The sequence below is a fragment of the Nanorana parkeri genome, unplaced genomic scaffold, assembly GCF_000935625.1.
Source record: "Nanorana parkeri isolate BGI_ZX_2015 unplaced genomic scaffold, ASM93562v1 scaffold2521, whole genome shotgun sequence".
NCBI classification, from domain to species: Eukaryota; Metazoa; Chordata; class Amphibia; order Anura; family Dicroglossidae; genus Nanorana; species Nanorana parkeri.
In genome coordinates, this window is record NW_017308789.1 from 106853 (window position 1) to 127235 (window position 20383).

General features: G+C 43.5%; 1 protein-coding gene across 1 annotated transcript in view; it reads left to right on the forward strand.

The window, feature by feature from the left end:
- The window catches only part of NUP188 (nucleoporin 188), a 47937-nt gene that overhangs the window by 24610 nt on the left and 2944 nt on the right, over window positions 1-20383 (forward strand). Inside the window, exons 20-42 of the mRNA XM_018573757.1 lie at window positions 5-116; window positions 210-330; window positions 934-1000; window positions 1117-1242; window positions 1672-1805; window positions 1894-2000; window positions 2721-2927; window positions 3577-3746; window positions 3823-3892; window positions 3975-4042; window positions 4691-4883; window positions 6332-6409; window positions 6778-6863; window positions 7113-7258; window positions 9618-9799; window positions 11180-11380; window positions 11847-11939; window positions 15427-15591; window positions 16719-16856; window positions 17120-17194; window positions 17269-17472; window positions 18164-18295; window positions 19668-19729. Coding sequence (XP_018429259.1) covers window positions 5-116; window positions 210-330; window positions 934-1000; window positions 1117-1242; window positions 1672-1805; window positions 1894-2000; window positions 2721-2927; window positions 3577-3746; window positions 3823-3892; window positions 3975-4042; window positions 4691-4883; window positions 6332-6409; window positions 6778-6863; window positions 7113-7258; window positions 9618-9799; window positions 11180-11380; window positions 11847-11939; window positions 15427-15591; window positions 16719-16856; window positions 17120-17194; window positions 17269-17472; window positions 18164-18295; window positions 19668-19729 — 2937 coding nt within the window. The remainder of the gene's footprint in view (window positions 1-4; window positions 117-209; window positions 331-933; window positions 1001-1116; window positions 1243-1671; window positions 1806-1893; window positions 2001-2720; window positions 2928-3576; window positions 3747-3822; window positions 3893-3974; window positions 4043-4690; window positions 4884-6331; window positions 6410-6777; window positions 6864-7112; window positions 7259-9617; window positions 9800-11179; window positions 11381-11846; window positions 11940-15426; window positions 15592-16718; window positions 16857-17119; window positions 17195-17268; window positions 17473-18163; window positions 18296-19667; window positions 19730-20383) is intronic.

The window sequence follows — 20383 nt, forward strand, 5'->3', positions numbered from 1 at the left end:
ATAGCACTGAAGGTATGAGTGCTGGTGGCTACGGGACTCTACTTGGGATTGAGCAGACTTTGGGTGAATACAGTGTCACCATTTCTTTCCTCCGCCTCATCACCACCTTAGTGAAGGTATGAATCTCTTGAAAGTCTCGGAACAGATTTTGCCTTTTGTGCTGACTACCCCAGATTTTTATATGATGATGCATTTCTCTATCTTTCCAGGGCCAGCTGGGCAGTACCCAAAGCCAAGGATTAGTGCCTTGCATCATGTTTGTGCTACGTGAGATGCTTCCTAATTACAACAGGTGGCGGTACAACTTTAACGGAGTCAGAGAAAACCTTGGTATGCCTTTTTTTAACTTTTAAAAAAAAATTCTATGTAAACCTCATATAGAAAATGTACAAACGGATGCATGTATCAATCGTTCAGATTTCTGTTATCACTTATTAGGGCACTCAGGAGAGCTAGGGGGTATAACCCCTGCCTTTTAGAAGATGGGACACTATTCTAAGAAGCGATACCCCTCCTGCAGGCAATAATCTTTTGAGAAAGCATGTGCTGGAAGAAGTATGGAAAATCCCATTGCTGATCTGCTACTAAGAATACTAGTTTTCTGGCTGTCTTTGATTTTATTAGTCACCGACCTGGGCAAAGCATGCAGATTGGAAAGTCAGACTGAAGCCAGAATGCATGATCTGCATACTTGTTCCACATTTTCAGAAGGAAATGGCAGCCTCCATATCCTTCGAGTACAGGTTTCCTTTCGGTCTTTGCTTAGTGTCTGTAGAAGGTAGAAATATGTGGGGTATTTTTTTTGGCATAATAATAACAACAACTCATAGTCTTGTCCCTAGCTGCACTATATGGTTGCATAGCATTCCTGGACCTATTCCTGTGTGGAAATGTTAAATAAAATGTTTCTTCTGAGACTTGTGTCTTTTTCAGGTTATCTGATGCTAAATCTGATTCACGCCATCCTTAATCTCTGCCCCGACACAGATCAACGCAGCAGGTGAGGCACTTGGCTTATTACACTCCTACCTTTCCTTTTTATTTATTTCCTTTTATGTGTTGTGATATTAAAGCCTGTCAGTGTACACTGAATAATAACACAAATATTGTCTACAGCAGCCCCAGCCTGCAGACCTTATGCATCTACACTCTTACGAACACTGAGGCAGGACAAGCCATTATTAATATTATGGGAATCGGAGTTGATACAATCAATCTGGTCATGGCATCTCAGTCTGGGAGGTAAGCATCATCACGGTCAGTGCAAATTGCCAAAGCTTTATATAGGACATCCCTTGTAAAAATCTTAATCTTTAAAGCTAGGGATGCACCGATTACCATTTTTTCCAGACAGAGTACAAATTTTTCTCAAGAACTCACCGATACCAATTAACAATACCTTTTTTTTTTTTTAGTGTCGTGTGAAACAGTTTTCCTAAACCAATACAGGCTAATGATTTTAGGACAGTGGTGGAGTGCAAGGGCCCAGACGCAGCTGCGACCCTGGTGGTTCTGCTGCTGACTCCAAGCTGTAAAGGGACTACAAATCCCAGCAATACAGTATATAGCAATGCAGAATACTACCAGCTATAGAGGACAAAAATGGCAGCAATGCATTATACAGCAGTGCAGAATAATATGAAGCTACATACTGTGTTGCTTCCATTTCAGCAGTGGAACAGAAGGACAAGGCCAGATGTTAATCCAGACTGTTAAGCTGGCCTTTTCCATCACCAACAATGTCATAAGACTGAAGCCGTCCTCTGATGCGGTGTCCCCTCTGGAGCAGGCGCTCACTCAGCATGGTATGTGGGCTCGGTAGAAAATACAGTTAATCATGATGTGTTGGTGGTAATCCCTATGCCTTTCTGAACCATATCATCTTCTTGCCAGGAGCTCACGGGAACAATCTTATTGCTGTCTTGGCCAAATACATCTACCATAAATATGATCCATCTCTTCCACGGCTGGCTATCCAACTTCTGAAACGACTGGCTACTGTAAGAAAGTTTTAAAGTGGTTTTGTGCTTTGATCTTTATCCTTTTTTTATTTATTAGAGCGTATATGAGATAAATGTTTGTGTGTGATATATATATATATATGTGTGTGTATATAGATATATATATATATATCTAATATACAGTGTTTCCCCGAAAGTAAGACATCCCCCGAAAATAAGACCTAAAGTACCCAATTTCATATCAGAATTTGGTATACTCACAGAGGACTTTTTAAAGGAGGAGGAATATGAAGGCTGCCATTGCTGACCTCCTTTTTAAAAGCCTAACCCTGCACGCCTAGTGTTTCTTTTAAATACTTTTTTCAAGTCTTAAGGCTGGTCACCTGACCTGCTGAGTTCTCTTCTTCTTAGGTCTTCTGCTGATGGTGGGTGGTCCTCTGATGATGCAAAAAGGTGTGCTAAATTTACTACATCAAGGCCATTCTCCATCAATGCAGCATGAATGGCAGGTACCTTTTGTAAATGCTCCCTTTAGGGGGCAGATCCTTGACACCCAGCCTTCACAGTATGTCCCAATTCTCCTGGGATAAACAACACCCGGTGTCAGGAAGTCTAAGGACATCAGTTTGTGAAGGATGGCAGATGCCTGATTTGTTGCTGAAATATGTGGGATTTTGTCTAAAAATATCTGTTTCTGTGTATGTACTGCACACCAGTGAGTTTTTTAAAATCTTTTGATGCCTATGAATTGTCACACAGGTGGCCCCCATGTCTGTGTATGCCTGTCTGGGAAGTGATGCGGCTGCTATCCGTGATGCCTTTTTGAACCGCTTGCAGTGCAGTATAGAGGACATGCAGATAAAGGTTATGACTCTGGAGTTCCTTACCGTGGCTGTCGAGACCCAGCCTGGACTCATTGAGCTCTTTCTCAACCTGGACGTTAAGAACAAGAGTGATGGAGCAAAGGTGAGTGATACTTTTTGGCAGAAGAGCCAAATGTATGGTCACAATTGGCCCCCACAGTGCGTTTGAGCATGACGGCTCCAGTTAGACATTCTTGCATTTAAACTCACTCAAGTGATCCCTGCTGAGTAACTTTCATGCTGGCATCGTACAAGTGCTGCTTTTCTTTTGAGCAACTTTAAATGTCAGTCTGTGAAAATGTATCCCAAGTGTTTCCACTGGTTCCTCCCCATTTCAAAAACACTGAAAATCCCTATAAATCTATCTGCCGATGGATTATGTGGAGCTTAGGTTAAGGTAAATTTAGTGGACTTGTAATGTTCCCTGGATAGCAGTGGCAATGGGTTGTAAAATGCTTCGGTTCCATTAACTAGACCAATTTCGTGGTGTAGGTCATGTGGTCTTTTGATGTGATGCAGTGTGCAGCAGTGAAATCAGCAAACTGGCCCAGTCTCATGATTACTTAAACTGAGACTGGATGGATCTGCCCTTTTGAGGACTGCTGATATCTGTTCTGCACCGCATTGGCAGACTGCGTGACCTAAAAACCTGACTGAGGTTCTATCCCTTTCTCACTGCATCCAAAACTAAAATGCAAATGTCAGCTGGAGTTCGGCTTTTAACATTTCTCCCTGTTTTACATCCCATGCAGGAATACAGTTTGGGGCAGTGGAGTTGTCTGCAGGTTGTTTTAGATCTAATTGACTTACAGAAATCAGACCGGTTTTGGTGCACTCCTCAATTACACCGTTCAGCCATTGCCTTCCTGCATGCCTTATGGCAAGATCGCCGTGACAGTGCCATGTCTGTGCTAAGAACCAAGTGAGTGGTATAGCTATGTCCAGCATTTAATAGTTCTTGAGGCGTATGCTACTTAACTGTTTCCATGTCTCCACAGGCCACATTTTTGGGAGAATTTGACCGGTCCCCTCTTTGGAACACTTGTCTCCCCTTCAGAGTCTTCAGATGTAAGTTTAATTGGAGTCCACTCTTTCTCTATCCTAGAGTAGTCTTGATTTGCTGCCTCATGACAGTTTAATCCCTTTACAGCTGAGTGTCTTGGAGACTTGTGCTTTCATCATGAGGATCCTGTGCCTGGAGATTTACTACGTAGTCAGGTATTTGTGTGTGTGATGCTGCCTACAGCCTATTTACCATGTGAGATTATAACTTGGAAATTTACAAAATCTCAGAAATTCCCCCTTATTTCTAGATCTTGCTGATAATACATTATCCCGGTCCGCAGCTGCAGATATCGGGATATGTCTCAGTGCCTGTGATTAGCGCTGTCAGCTTCCTGGCAGGCTCGGCACGTGGAGCTGCGAACACGCCCGAGCCCATCACTACTCTGGAGCTCTCACTGAATCTGCTTAGGTGTATACTCAATGGGAGGACCTCTGCCTTTATACTTTGCTTGGTGTCCAACCTCCTAGAGCATATATACAGAGGTCTGCTTTGTCCCCAGTGATTGCTGGGAGACAAATTTGTGTCATTTCAAAACACAATTACTTGGTAAAGTGAATGCGGTTGACACTGTGGTCATGCCATGGGTGCTGTACTCCCATCATGGAAAACAATGACTGTTTAGTTTAAGGCAAAATCAATGCTGCTGTTGTGAATCAAATGGTCAACACAGTAACTGCACAGAGAATTTCAATGTCTGTTTTCCCCTAAATGGTTCCCAGTGTCTTCATAGAGAGGCAGCGGAGTGTATATCTGATCTGTACATCTCAGTGCAACTTACTCCTTTTCTCTTCTCTGCTCAGGGGATCGTTGGACAACTCTCTAAAGAGCATTCTGGAGAAGTTCTCCAAGGAGGGACGCTATATCTACTGGTCGAATTACATGCATTCTCTGATGCGCCGTGTAGCAGAGATGGAGGGAAGCTGCAGCTCGCTGACTGAATATCAGATGCTGCTGTCTGCCTGGCGCATACTGCTTATTATTTCCACTCACTTTGTAAGTATGGTACACCCTTATCATGTGGGCGCAGGAGGGACTGGTACTATGTATTTTAGAGTAGTGGTCATTGGGTGTCTGGGCAAAATAAAACCACATAAGCAGTTTGTCTACAATGCATGCTTGCTTCTCCGTGTTTTATGTCTTTTTAAAATTAAAGAAAAATTACCTGTTGATCCTGCTAGAAGCTGACAACACAAAAATGCCTGTGCTGCACTGAAATCCCAAGCAGTGTTGTCGGTCCTGTCTGAGTGCTCCTTTGCTGGACAACAGAACATCCTCCTCCCATGTTATAGAGACAAGAGGGGGAGGTATGTATTAGTGCAGGGGTGTGTTAAGATCTACTTTTGAAATGAGGAGCTACATGAGATCTACCATGAAAAAAAAACCTCCCTCGCTCTCTCTCTCTCCTGGCTGTCTCTCCTTGCTCTCTCTCCTGGCTGTCTCTCCTCACTCTCTCTCCGTTAGCTGTCTCTCCTCGCGCTCTCTCCTGGCTCACCTTGCTGTATTTTGCAAACAGTGCATTGCAACAAGCTGTATAAACTGATATTCTTTGATGTAATACATAGCACTTCACCCACCACTATCCACCAGAAAGGTGTCAGGGAGCTTGGCTCAGCAGACTCGGGCTAATAGGTTATCATGTGTGCACAGCTAAATAAATATACCAAAATGGAATAAAGGGGCCGCCATTCACACCCTTCGTGATCTACCAGCATCAGCTTTGAGAGCTACTGGTAGATCACGATCTACCTAATGAGCACCCCTGTATTAGTGTATTAGTACAGAATATGAATGTGGAATATTTATATTTACCTGATTAAAACTAAAGTATTTTTTTGTTTCTGGGTATAAAGAAAATGTGTACAAAATACTCCAAATTTCCTTCAATTGAGAGTGAAATACCCTCATCCCCATAATTAGAGCTGACGTGTGACACTGAAGTTGTCACACGTCGGCTCTGTAGTTCGAGCAATGAGCGATCACATACCGCTGATCACTCACTTCCCGATCAGTCTGCAAAGACTGGAGACAGAGGAGGGGGTGGGCACAGAGGCCGCTGTCAATCAGGTGGCAGAGTGGATCCCGACAATATTGGCGGGATCTTTCCCGGCCGCAGTGCAGCTAATGCCCGCTAAATATTTTTCAAAAATATTTTATTGAAGTTTCATCATTTTACACAAACGTCATCACTTCAAAACATCAGGTATGTGATATAATGCAGATCAAATCCCTTACATCTCACGAATTGCATGAAAGATCCATGTATTCACAACATGTCGGATACTGTACAAGAGTACCTCAAATCACTATTATTCAAGTTTCCTTATGTCGCTCCCCCAGAGGAAGGCTTCAATCCAAATCTACCCGCATGAATACTTCTCTTTCAACTGTCATTCGCAGCAAAAAAAATTTCCTGATGTGCTGTGTCTTATGTGCTTCTGCAGGCAGATGTCATGCACCTGACCGATGCACGCGTGAAAAAGCAACTTTTCCAAGACATTTTGGAGGGTGCAGAACTTCTGGTGAGTAGTCGATAGCCTTTTATTTCTGAGCAGGTTCAATAGATGATGTTAATTAAATTGTTCTATTCTCTTAAATTCACTCATTACTCCTGAAGATCCTTATTTTTGCATGAACTACCTCTACTTTATTTCAAAAAGTTTCCATGACCACCTGTAATAGTACATCTTCTATCCTTGCAGACACCTCATTGAAACTCCATTATTGCCAGTCTCAAGCTAGCTGCACTCTATATAGCATAAGCTTTTACAGTTGGAAAAGATTAACAAATGTTAAAATGTGTGCTGGAGATGTATCCGCGTATAACTCTTTGTAATTAAAACACCACATGCACTCTGCTTTTGTGATTTGAGTCTCGTGTCTGTTTTAGTTCCAGGTTCCCAGCTCAGTGGCCTGTTTGGATCTTGGATCTATGTTGTGTATTTTGATGATCATTCTGCTGAGACGCTGGAAGGGGTAGGCACAATGCTGGTTCAAGAATTCTTTCCTGTACTTACTGTGGAAGCTGCTAGATGGCTTCCAGCAAGCTATTTGTGTTACCCAGCCTGCAGATTAGTTTTACATTCTAAAACGTTCTGCTCTAAAGTACTATAGTTGTATGGGAATGGTTGTATTTGTGCAAAACATGTTATGCATTAGAATTGTCCTCCCTTTTGGGGGTAAATGATGAACAATGCATTTGATGGCTTGTCTTGTTGCTGGCAGTGAGCTCAGTTCACCTGACAACATTTTGAAATCTCTGGGGAAAATCCTGGAAGGTGTGCTTCAGGCTGATGAACGACAAGCGGTGAAGACCAAAGCCAGAGTCTTTTCTGCCCTGATCTGTGTGCTGGAAATGAAGCAGCTGAAAGGTAAGCTGTATGTTTCATTGAAATGTAAGCTTCTTTCACAAAGGTTTTATTTGTTTTTTTATCAGTTTTTTTTCACATGAGGGTTACAAAAATAACAAGGGTAGGGCACGCAAGCCCTGCAACAAGGCATACAAACAGAAATATACAGCCACAGCATGGTGCAGAGTTCTGCAGACTCATATAACAGAAGCTGTAGAACAGGTATTAAAGAACATTGTGGGAGCATAGAAGAGGGGTTGCTGTTCAGTTGTAATGCGTAAGACCCATTATAGCAGGGGAAAGGATCATCACAGGGGAAACTTTTCGGGTCAGGTGTCTGAGTATCATGGAAACGAGATCAATGGGGTTTATGACCCCCCTACACCAGAACATTTGGTACAGATAGGAAGGAGCACGTCAGACATTATAGGTCTGTGTAGGGATAGGAATAGGGAGGGTAAAGGGAGGGGTAATGGAGATAGGGAGGGAATGGAGGGCTAGGTGTGGGAAAGAACAAAAGGGGGATTAGGAAAGGGGAAGGTGGTAGAAATGTAAGCTTCTAAAGAGGGTTGATGGACTTCCCAGGTAATGGAGACTAAACCTTAGCATTTCCTGCCTCTGTTTAGTCTTTCTTCTTCTTTCTTCTCCTTAGTTGCACCAGAGCATGCCTGTGTAGTTCTCTTTTCATTATTATTTAATTGAATATTGGTCTGCCCCACCCCCTGCACACTGTCTTTCCTTTGCTTCCATTTTATTATGTTTAGTCAACGGGAGTAAAGAAAATATCTGATGTTTCAGGCAATGAGAGCAGCTCAGGGACCCAGCACTTCCACTTGGCATTGGAGATTGAGTACTTAGCCCTTTGTAAGCTCCTAGTCACAACTTGGAGCATACACAGAGCTCCTCTCTTCGCTCCCAGTGGTGTGGTGGTTGAACGAAAGGATGACTGGTGTGCTACTACAGGGGTCGACTTTTAAAATAAACTTTTGTGGGCAAAGAACACGTTCCCAGCAAGATGACCTCTGAACTTTAGCTGCATCCCATTGCTTAAAGTGAATGCATTCATGTTTTTTTACTTTATTTATTATGGTCAGGACTAAAAATATTTTTAGCGTAATTTTAAAATATTGAATCTAAATATTACTGTATGAGGTCCTTTTTATCCAGCAGGTGAAAGTGCATTGGTCTGTCCACCAGTTGAAAAGAAACTTGGTGGGGGTTAGCCCCTCTGCAAGGGGAGTTTTTGTTGATCAGCTTTAAAGCAACTGTCTAAGTCAGGGGTAGCCAAACTCCGGCCCTCCAGCTGTGGTGGAACTACAAATCCCATGAGGCATTGCAAGATTCTCACAGCCACAGACATGACTCCCGGAGAGAGATGCATCATGGGATTTGTAGTTTCACCACAGCTGGAGGGCCGGAGTTTGGCTACCCCTGCTCTAAGTTAAAGCGACTCTGTTGCTTGGTAAAAAAAAAGTTTTAATAGCACTCCCTACAAAGGAAAGGGTTAATACGTGCATTGCTGACCTTCTTTTTTTTTGACTTGCTGAAAAATCTGCCTCTGTCAAACCTTCAGATGTATCGGACTCCCAGTCCCCAGCTGCACGCAGTGGTTCCTGTGTCTACAGAACACAATAGTGATGTAGGGGTCGGTGAATAGAATCACATCAGTGGAGGGACCAGGAGTCCGACAAACCTGAAGGTGTGACAGATTCAGAAGATTTTTCTAGCCAACTTAGTATCTGTAGACAGTGGAGTCTGGCAACACAGTAGAAATTATGAACCATTTTCTTTATAGAAAGTCCTATTTTTACATTTTCTTTTACCCAGTGGCAACTGCTTTAATTTAAGCCCTCAATTTAAGGCTAACAGAGTCTAGGAGATACAGACTTTGACATTGCTAACCACCTCTTTAAAATTGTCCCGGATGTCAATACTTTGAGACACTGGCGTCACAAGGGGGGTGTGGCCCGCACGCGGGTGCCACCATTGGAGGGTTGAGACCAAAATGACTGACTGTCATTTTGGTGTCACCTCCTATGAAAAGTCGGGCACTCGGTCACCGACCGAGAGCCCAACAGGGTCAGGAGAGAGGAGGGGACCCGGCGGCATACCTCATCCTGTCTCTGCCGTTGTCCAGCACGGAGATGGCAGGCGTCAATAAGACCCTGCGTGTGCGATGTCATCACGCGCGGCAACGTCATGCGCGATGACATCGCGGTGGGGTGTCACCCGGTCTCTGCTCAGGGTGACACCCAGCCTCGGGACGCCCCTGCTTTGAGACACTGACCTGGAAAAAACATGGGACATATGTATATTATCTGATGTATAGAAGCTGGTGTCTGACCAATCAGCCTCACGGTCTGTATATATGTGTACGCAGCCGCCAAGATTCCCCAGTATGAGCAAATTGTGCTGAGCGTTTGTGAGAATCTACAGGACGAGGTGGTTATTCTAGTCAGTCACACACGCCATGAAGGGACAAGTGTTTATGGAGGAGAGGACAAGGACAGCATGGAGACTGAAGATATGCCTCGAGGAAAGCAAAAAGACCTGCCTGATGGGGTAAGAGGCTGATTGCTTTAATATATATGAAACACTGGTTAATTGCAACATGAGTATATTGTACAGCAGGTCACATAGTTAGTTTAAAAAAAAAAAGTCCATCGAATTCAGCTTACAGAGAAAAAAAACAGAACCTGTTGCCCACAGTTGATCCAGAGGAAGGCAAAGAAAAACCCTATGGTTCAATTTGCTCCAACAGGGAAAACAAATATAAGACAATCGGATATTTCCTGGATCCACAATCTCTGGTGTAGGGCTGCAACTAATGATTATTTTCATAATCGATTAGTTGGCCGAATATTTTTTTGATTAATCGGATTAAAAAAAACAAAACATGAAATACCATCCTTATTTAAAAATAAAATACACAAATAGAGTGTTACAAACATAACGTTTACTTCAGAATATAACTGCATGCACAAGTGTTTGCAATCACACTGCACTGGAACGCTCAGCATTGTGGTACCGTGCCCACCAGGCCATTTTCCAGACTTCTACTTTCAGATCTAGGTATTAAGTTATTACTAAAACCAGAGATAATGGAATGCAGAGGCAATTATGACACAGATTAGATACATTTATATAGTCTTACAGGCCCTTTGAGGGCAACCATAATGTTGATGCGGCCCACGATTAAATTGAGTTTAACACCCCTGCCTTAAAGTGAATAACTTTGCACCAAATTCACTATACAGACCATTGTGTTCATATATGGTGATTGTGTCTGCCCTTAATCATGTCTTCCCAAGAGTGAACAAATTCAGGTCAGATAATCTTTCCTCATGCCCTTTGTGAGTTTAGTTGCCCTTCGCTGCATTTTCTCCAGTACCACAACATCCTTTTTGTGAACTGGTGCCCAAACCTGAACTGCATATTCCAGATGAGGTCTTACTAATGCTTTGTACAGGGGCAGGATGATGTCTCCATCTCTGGAGTCTAGACCCTTTTTAACGCAATAAAGTATTTTGCTTGCTTTAGAAGCTGCGGCTTGACATTGCATGTTATTATTGAGTCTATGATCTACCAGAACACCCCGATCTTTCTCCATCATTGACTCCCCCAATTGTAACCCCCCCCCTAGAGTGTATGACGCATGCATGTTTTTAGTCTCCAAGTGCAGAACTTTACATTTATCAACATTACATTTGTACCAAAGAGCTTTGCTGCTGTTTTGAAGGCAAAGAGTGGTACACCAAATATTGGTTTGAATACTGTTTTCTGTTTCCAGCCCTTTCTAGAACATGTATGGATTAAAACAGAATTGCCATGACTATTATTTTATTAAAGGATCCCCCAGATTATTGCATGAGCAAATCACAGGCTTGATTCAAGTAAACAAAGAGGTCTGATTAACCACTTCCATCTTGACTTGTTGTGAAGGTTTGTGTGTTGGCGTTGCATTTGGCCAAGGAGCTGTGTCAGGCAGATGAAGATGGAGACCAGTGGCTACAAGTGACCAGGAAGCTGCCCATGCTGCCCATGATCTTCAGCGCTTTGGAAGTCAGCCTGCGGGTCAAGCAGAACCTCCATTTCTGTGAAGCGGCACTTCATCTCTTGTTCACATTAGCTAAAACTCACCAGGTCAGTTTTGTTTGCAGTTGCCCTCTTTACAGGCATAGAAATTTGTATTACATACTATGCTTGATGAGTTTGAACTCCGAGCAAATGCTAAAGAAGAGGATCAGCTAGTCTGAATTCTAGTTCTCTACAGCAGAGGTCACGTGACCAAAATCTAAGGTCTTCAGACTCATCCCAACTATCAAAGGCATTGATACCTGATATTTGTATCTTTTCCACAAAGTCGGGGGTGCAGATATCCTGCACACAGAAATTAGAGAGAGCCTTTTGTACAGGTCAAGCTCCTGTTTATAGATCAGACTCCTGGTTGCAGATTAATTTGTTGGCTTCTGGACTAAGCTGCAATGTGGCACTACAGACGTTCTTTAAGAATGTCCCTGTGCAGGTATTGGATGAATGCAAGCCCATTGGACAAGGAAATGTGGGAGAGTCAGAGATACAGTCTATTTATTTCATATTTTAATTACAGGGGGCAGCAGCCATAGCTGGATCTGGCATCACTCAGAGTGTGTGTCTGCCTCTGCTGAGCGTCTACCAGCAGAGTTCCAATGGAGTGAGCACGGTAAGGATTGGAGTGTGTATTTTCTTGTGTATAGTGTTTTTTGTTTTTTTGTGTTTCTGGATGCAGTTTGTACTTGAAGTGACACTAAACTCAGGCGTTAAATCTTAAAAATACGTTTAAGTACCTTAACTATTAACAAAAATGTATCTTATTTGTATATCACTCGGCTGTAGATCCTCAATCATGTCTGAATTGGTGCTGACACTGTCCTTCTTTCTGGAGGGTGACTACTTTTTTTGTTTTGTGTTGTAAAGTAGTCACCGTTCCAAGCTTGTTCCCGTGATGGATTACAATCTCACGATTTTAGTTTACTACTTACTTGTATTGAGATTGTAGTCCACCACATTGCAATAAGCTTATATTCTGTTACAGGGTTATTCACAAAAGGGTGAAGAGTTTGGAGGAGGCAGGAGAAGTGAACAATCTAGGACAACATAACTGAACTGGAAAGTGAGCTGAATTGGAGAATGTTTCCAAATCGGCTATTTTGGCCTAGATTGTTCACTTCTCCTGCCTTCTCCAAACTCTTCACCCTTTTGTGAATAACCCTGCCAATGTTCATTAGGGGACACAGCAGATCACTGGGGTATTAGGCCCACCACTAGAAGGTTTGGATACTACGCAAACTGTATGCTCCTCCCATGGCAATACCCCCCCCCGCACAGGAGGTTTAGCTTAGTGTGAGGGTTTTTCTTTTTTTCCTCCAAAAGAAGAACATTTCTTTCTTGTTGACTAAAGGACAGTGAAAGTCGGTGTAATTTTATACTGCCGCCGTCAGGAGGATTGCTCACTATAAAAACAAAAAGGAAAATGTAGGCCATCCCGGGATAACACTTCCTACTACCAGCATGCCTCAGTTTTGTCTAATTTCATACGGGGATGGACATCTTTTCTTCAGCTCTGCTGCAAAAAGTCTTTTGAGAAATTGTCTGTTTCTCTGCTGTCAAGATTTTTCTCCTCATCACTGCTTGCAGCTATACAGAACAGCCTTTCTTCTGCCTAACTCTGCAGTGCTGTGCCCGAACCCCCAAGATTGGATGTGTGGGGCTTCTCTGGAACTGACCTTTGGGCACTGGATTCAGGCTGAGCACCGGGTACTTCCTCTTCTAAAATGTCTGCTCTCCACCGGTCTCTAACATGGAAAGGGTAAAGCTGGGGCTTGTTTTTCTGGTTAGACCTGGCTTTGGTTTTTCTCAGGCCAGCACAATTCGGTCCTTCTGTCTGGTCCCAGTTCTTGTGAGGGGATTCTCTCTCCCTGTGGACCAATGTTCAGGTTGCAAGTCTTTTTCCTGTAAGACAAATGTTGTTGATTCCACCCTGGTTGGATTAAATTGACCAGTTTTACTCTTTTGGTTTATGGTTGGGCGTGTCTCTCCCATGTCGAGAGACCAGTCACCATTCTTTTCTGGCATTGGGCACGGTTCCCAATCATCATGCTGGTCTTGTCATTTTTCTTACCAGGGGGGCTTGTCTCATCCAGTGTCAACATCAGGCTTTTCGTCCTCAGGCAGCTCCTCAGCTGCAGGCAGTTCTTGTTCTCATTGAGCCTGTTATTGTTTGTTTGCTGTTGCCCACCCCTAAGTTGGACATCCTAACAGGTAATGACTTTCTTTGTCCCTCAATAAATGAGAGAGAAAATAGAATTTTTGTACATGGAATCCTTTTCTTGGTTTGACCCCTGTGTGTTCATGATCATGTTCTTTGTACTGCTTTGCTACAAGACTGAGCGATGCTGGTAGTGGGGGTTATTCTGGGCTGGCCACATTTTTTTTAGTTTGCCAGTCTTCCAGTACGACTCAACAGTTAATACATTCCCATGTCCCTCAATGGACTCCATTAACCACTTGCTGACCGGGGTGTTTAGACCCCCTTCCTGGCCAGGCCATTTTTCAGTATTCAGCGCTGCAGTACTTTGACTGACATTTATTCCGTCATGCAACGCTGTACTGAAATGAATTTTATACAATTTTTTGGGGACAGATGGAGCTTTCTTTTGGTGGTATTTAATCACCACTGTTTTTTTTTTAACTATATAATGAAAAAAGTACCGAAAATTTTGAAAAAAAGCCTGTTCTCCCTACGTTATGTTATAAAACATGTATTATTACCCAATTTTTTGGTAAAATATAAAAGACGGGGTCACGTCGGGTAAATAGACACCAAACATGTCAAGCTTTAAAATTGCGTGCACCCGTTAAATCGCAAAAAACTACCATGCTCAAAATTGACCATAGCCGACGCTTTAAAAGCTTTTACCGCTCATCAGTTTAGTGTTATCAGTGATTGATGGCCCTAGAATTATTGCTCTCACTCCGACGTTGGCGGCGATATGTAACGTGCGGCGCAATGGATGTAATCTGCGCACACCCGACCACATATTACAAGCGATCGGGTGTTTCTACAGACGCCAAACGCTTCTCAAGAAGCGGCTGTCTGGCCGTTTAATTACAACGGCCGGACAGCAGGTGGTTAAAAGGATTTTGAAATTAGTACAAAATCCTTTTTATGATCCATTTTCCAATTTCTTTTTCCTCTGTTCCCCAGCTGGGATCTTTATTCCTTCTTGGTTAGCTGTGGAGTCTTTCTTCTGGTTTCCAGCAACACTGGACCAGGGGCGTAACTAGAAATCACAGGGCCCCATAGCAAAATCTTGTATGGGGCCCTGTGATTTCTAGATAAGTCCACCTGATGACCCAAAAAGCCCACCTGAGGGTGACCCTGCAGAGCCCACCATAGACTCTCTATGGTGGGCTCTGCAGGGTCTCAGGTGGGGGGGTCAAGTCCTCTGTCCGCCTCCTTCTCCTCCACGATCGCTTGCGGGCCCCGCCTCCTCCGTCACTGGGCCCCACCTCCTCCGTCACTGGGCCCCACCTCTTCGATCCCCGGGCCCACCTCCTCGATTGCTGGGCCCCGCCTCCTCCATTGCTGCAGACGACAGGCCCAGCCACATCCTCCGAAGCTGCTGGTTGTCACCAACTCAGCAGTGGCTGTGAGGAGGTACGCGCCGCTGCACATGTGAATAGCGCCGTGTTTCTCCTCACAGCCGCCAGTGACAGCCAGCAGCCTGAAATGCCATGGTGACCCAGGCTGCCGCACGGCATCAGGGGGATGTCCTGGCCGGGCCACCCTGTGCCCCGGGGCCCCATATCGGCCGCCTGGGTCGCTATGGTGATTGTTACGCCACTGACTGGATCCCTAATTCGGGTGATTCACTTCCAACAATACCCAATGCATTGTCATCTCAAGCCGCACCCTGGAGATGCTGTACACTGCTTTACTCTTTTATTGCCTGCCAGAACTTCTCTAGAGTGAATATCTGCTTTCCCCCACTGCATACTACTTTGGGGTGTCCCCACACACTTTGCATGTGTTAATGCCAAATGATAATTGGTCATTGCTCAGCTCATTCAGGTTCCTCTCACATTTTCCTGGAAGAAACCATTCGTGGTGGTAAGCTGTCTTTAATTTTCCTTTCTTTTATTCATAGGCACAGACGCCGCTCTCATCCCGTAAAACTCTGGATGCTCCATCATGGCCTGGTGTGTACAGATTGACCATAACCCTGATGGAGAGGCTGCTGAAGACTTTGCGATACAACTTCCTAACAGAGGCCTTCGATTTTGTAGGAGTTCACCAAGAGAGGATATTACAGGTAATATTAAGGCTGCATGAGTCAGGATATCACAAAGAAGTAAGCAGTTGCATCTTCTATATTTAAGGTGTACATTCTAAGTCTGTCATCCTTGTCCTTTCTTATCTATATTGTGAGTTGGTGAGCTGTAACAAATCTGTGCTCAGGTCATTGACTCACTGAAGGAAAAAAATGACAGCACTGCAGCAAGCACCCCCAGAAACAATTAAATCCGAACTCTGGGTACAACTCCAACCAAGTTTTTGTTTTCTATGTTTTAGGAAAACTTAACATTTGTTGAGCTTTTGTTTGAGGAGATTTTTCTTTACTTCCTGTGCCTTTTACACTCATCATATTTACCTTGTCCGAACTTCTAACCCTTCCCCACTTTACTAAGAATGTGTCTTTGTCTCCACTACACTTTACAGGAACTAGCGTGATAAAAGAACTAACCCTTTCATTCCCTACTCTTAAAATAAAATGAAAACGTGGCTGGCCTTGAACTATTACCTATTACATTTTTGCTTGATATCAGCCTCCTGTACAGAACTGGGAGAAAGAGAGGCAGCACTGGGAGCCAATGAGGTGGGCTGTATGTTCCATGGGCAAGGAACCTGATGATAGAAGAGAAAAGCAGAGGGATGAGCTTATCAGTCTATTGCCTATCTTTCATTATCCAATCACGAACTGGGGTAGGGAATGTGGCCAAGCTGGATTGCTCCAACAGCAGTAGAGGAAAGTCTACATTTCCTGTTGGATTTTTAATTTGTAGTATGGAAAAAGCAACATGGAGAATGGGAACTCTGAAAAGTGGATAGGAATGCACACAACCTCCAGGTTGTTACACAAATAGGTCAGAGGCTATGGCAGGCAGAGGCTGCCACTGGAGTCCCCTTGGAATAGAAGAAGCCCACCAGGTTCCATCCTTAGGTGAAGTGCCACTTTTGGTGGACTGATCCTTTAAGTTATCCGTGTGGGAGTGCTGTCCTTCCTGCTGTGGAAACATTTGTATTTAGAGAAGGGTGTTTGCCTCTTGTAAAGACCATGATAAAGGGTGAGGATGATGAGTGAGTGTGTGCATTAGTATTGTATGTTCTGAACCTTTTCTATGCTTGTTTGTGTCCTACTTACACCTTGTCTTTCTGCAGTGCCTGAGTGCAGTGCGTACAGTGCAAAATTTGGCCTGTCTGGAGGAGGCCGACCATACTGTAGGTTTTCTGCTGCAGCTTTCCAACTTCATCAAAGAATGGCATTTCCACTTACCGCAGTTTATGAAGGACATTCAGGTGAGGAGACACATTCATACAGTTTAACGATCAGTCAACGTTCAGAAATTCGAGGCTGCGTGACAACTGAGAACTTTGATTTTTGGCTTTTGATGTCAATGTACTAATCTGTACAACATGGATGGGTGTATTTAAGTCAGTGTGCTGTAACCCATAGCAACCAACCGGTGAATGGAATCCTGGTTGTGATGGGGAAACTGCATTTACATTATTACGCTTACCGTTTTAAAAACCTGAGTTTATCCGGATTTGTTTCTTTGTAGGTCAGTTTATGTTATCTGTGCCAGTCGTGCACATCCCTGTTGTACAGTCGAAAGATGCTGCAACATTATTTACAGGTGAGCGTAATAGCACATGTCTAGATTCAGCATTTTAAGGAGCTGTTACTATTAACCAAATATTCTGTCTTCAGATAAAAAGTAGGGAAGCAGTGACATCCGGCACGGCCTCTCGTGGTCAGCGCACTCCGCAGACTCCTTCCGTGCAGCCGACACCTGAGAGCGAGGCCCTGGAGCTAAGAGTATTGCGTTCTGTCCAGCACAGCCTCTTAAAGATCCTGAGCAAGACGCTGTCTACACTGCGAGCCTTCACACCAGATCTCAGCCAGATCCTGCAGGTCAGACATATTAAAGGATGCAAAGGGTAGCCACCCAATCAGGATTTATATTTATTGTGAGGGTTCAGGGGAGTATTTAATGATTGGTGATCAGTTTTGGGTTGTGATTGAGTGTTTTGTGGGGGTGGGGAGTGTTAAATTGACACTAAACTCAGCATTTAAACCTTAAAAATACACTCTAGGACCTTAACTATTGACAAAAATGTATCTTATTTGTGTATCACTCGGCTGTAGATCCTCAAATCATCTCTGAATTGGTGCTGACACTGTCCTTCCTTCTGGAGGGGGGCTACTTTTCTTCCCTTATGGTCCCTGTGTGTGCTGTAAAGTAGTCAGCGATCCAAGCTTGCTCCTGTGATGGACTACAATCTCATGTTTAGTTTACTGTTTTGTATTGAGATTGTGTCCATCACAGGAGCGAGCGGTGGCTTCAACCTTTCATTAAAGTTTTTCATGTTTTCTTCAAGTTTTGGTTGGAGAGGAAATAAGTGACAGTCCTGGTCAGATATGTATTGCTGTGTCTTCACTGGGAGACTGGATGTGAAAGGAAATCTCCCCAGTGGGGACACAGGAGTAGAAACCCAAACTAGAAAAAAAGGTTTTCCTAGAGTTGCCACATTGATTGAACACACAAGCTTCAATGAACCCTCAAAGTGTCATGGAATAAATACCTCCATCTATCTGTTCCCAGCCTCTAGACCTCTCACAGTATCAGATGCTATTAGCCCTGAACTTCAGCACCCCAGCATTCGACGCAGATGTGGCGCCGTCATTCGGGACCTTCCTAGCAACTGTCAATGTGATGCTGAATATGTTGGGAGAGGTGAGGAATCGCAAGGTCTGGTCTCATCATTCACAGTGGTCAAAGCTTCTTTTCCTGGTTTTGCTTTTTGTTATTTAGTAGCGCACAATATTTAAGCTCGTGCCATTCACCAAACTATTTAACGCTTGGAAAATCCACCAGTTGACGTCTCTCTTCTCTGAAGTGATATTTTATCGTGAAGCTCATTATTTAACGTTTCAATTCTCATTTTAACAAACCTAATCGTTAAATACGTAGAGAAGTGCAATCCACAAAGATCTCTTGGCCATTTCTCAACCGTTACATAAGCACCTCCTTCAGAGTGTCGTTATGACAGTTTTCAGGCAGCATTTTCTGCTCTGAGACGTAGATTTGTGAGGTGAATTTATCATTATTGGTAGAGAAGCCTGTTTTATTAGAATGAAAAAAAATTATTATATATTAAGGTGGGACATGATTTTGATGTACAAGATGTTCGATGATGACCGTAACATCAGTAACAAAGTCTTTACGTTTTATTCCATAACAAAGACTAGAGGCCACCACCTAAAATTGGTGGAGAAAACATTTCAGCACAAGGGGCAAAGGGGCTTCTTCTCAGTTAGAGCGGTCAGGGTCTGGAACTCTCTGCCTCATGCATTGATTTCAGCTAAGAGTGTTGAATCATTCAAAAAGCATTTGAACAATTTCCTCAGAGACCGAAACATACAGGGGTACAGGTACACTTAAGAACATGATCACACAGGAACTCATACATACGCATACACCTGCAAAATCACAGACATACACGCAATAGGTTGGACTTGATGGACTTGTGTCTTTATTCAACCTCAAATGCTATGTAACTATATATCTAGATATAGATATATATAATGTTATTGTGTTTATTAATTTGTTTGTAACATGTAAACTTCAACAGTCGTAATATAGTTGTTTACATACAACAGTGCAGTCTGTTGAAACCACGTCATTTGTGGGCACTTTTCTCCTCCCCTTCTCCTCCCCTTCTCCTCCCCTTCTCCTCCCCTTCTCCTCCCCTTCTCCTCCCCTTCTCCTCCCAGAATGCATCAGTCAAACGTATTTTAACACCTTAAACGTTCTACGATTCAAGACGTAAAAATAACGTTTCAGTTGCTAAAATAACGTCAAACAAATAACAACTCCCTAATGTTTCAGTCAGGAGCCTTAACGAGCATGCGTAATAACGAGTTGGACTTCCGTGAATGTCATGTTTTCAAACGAAAAATAAGGAGAGTTAAATGAACAACTGGAGAGCGCAAATAACGTTTCTCTTTGTGGATTGACCCCTTTGTCTTTTCTGTCATTCTGCATCTGCAGACCCAACAGTGGCTGAGATGATCTATAAATTGTCACAAATCTTATCTCTCTGCAGCTGGATAAGAAGAAAGTTCCGCCCTCCGCTTCCAGCCCGTCAGAAGAAAGCCAGAACCTCAGGTGAGCGCCGAGAACACAGCAGAGTCTGGGAATTGATCAAACTTCTAAGGGCTGGCTCACACCAGAACTGCATGCGTCTGCACAGCTGCAATGAGATGCACTTTGCCACGATTGCTGCGTTGTTTCTTTGCTTAACCCCTTCACAACTGGAGACGTACACTGTACGTGAGCAGCTATTCAGGGTTGGGAAATGCCGTTAACCGCTGAGAATCACTGGTAACCCTGAATAGCGGCTCACGTACAGTGTACGTCTCCAGTATAGATGAGAATCGGCGCTTACCGTTCATTAATGGAGGCATCCATTCATTAATTAGTTAAGCTTTTGTAAAAGCTTCTTTCATCAATGAAAGAAAGAAGTTAGAAATCCTGCGATCCGGTATTCCACAGGTGACATAGCGGATAAGCAGAACATGGCTCACTGCTCTGCTATTTCACTTTTGTCAGCTCTGTAGATCTCGGGACTTGCCCAATGTTTGCAGGCTTTTGTAACAATGCATTCTTCAGCCAGAAATATGTAACAATGTATTTCATGCTGAAATGTATCAGATTTCTGATCGTCTGAGAACCATCAGAAGCCTAGCGAGAGCTAATCCTGTCAGGATCAGTCACTAAGGTTATTATTGGCTGTTCCTAAGTTTGGAGCAGCCTAATAAT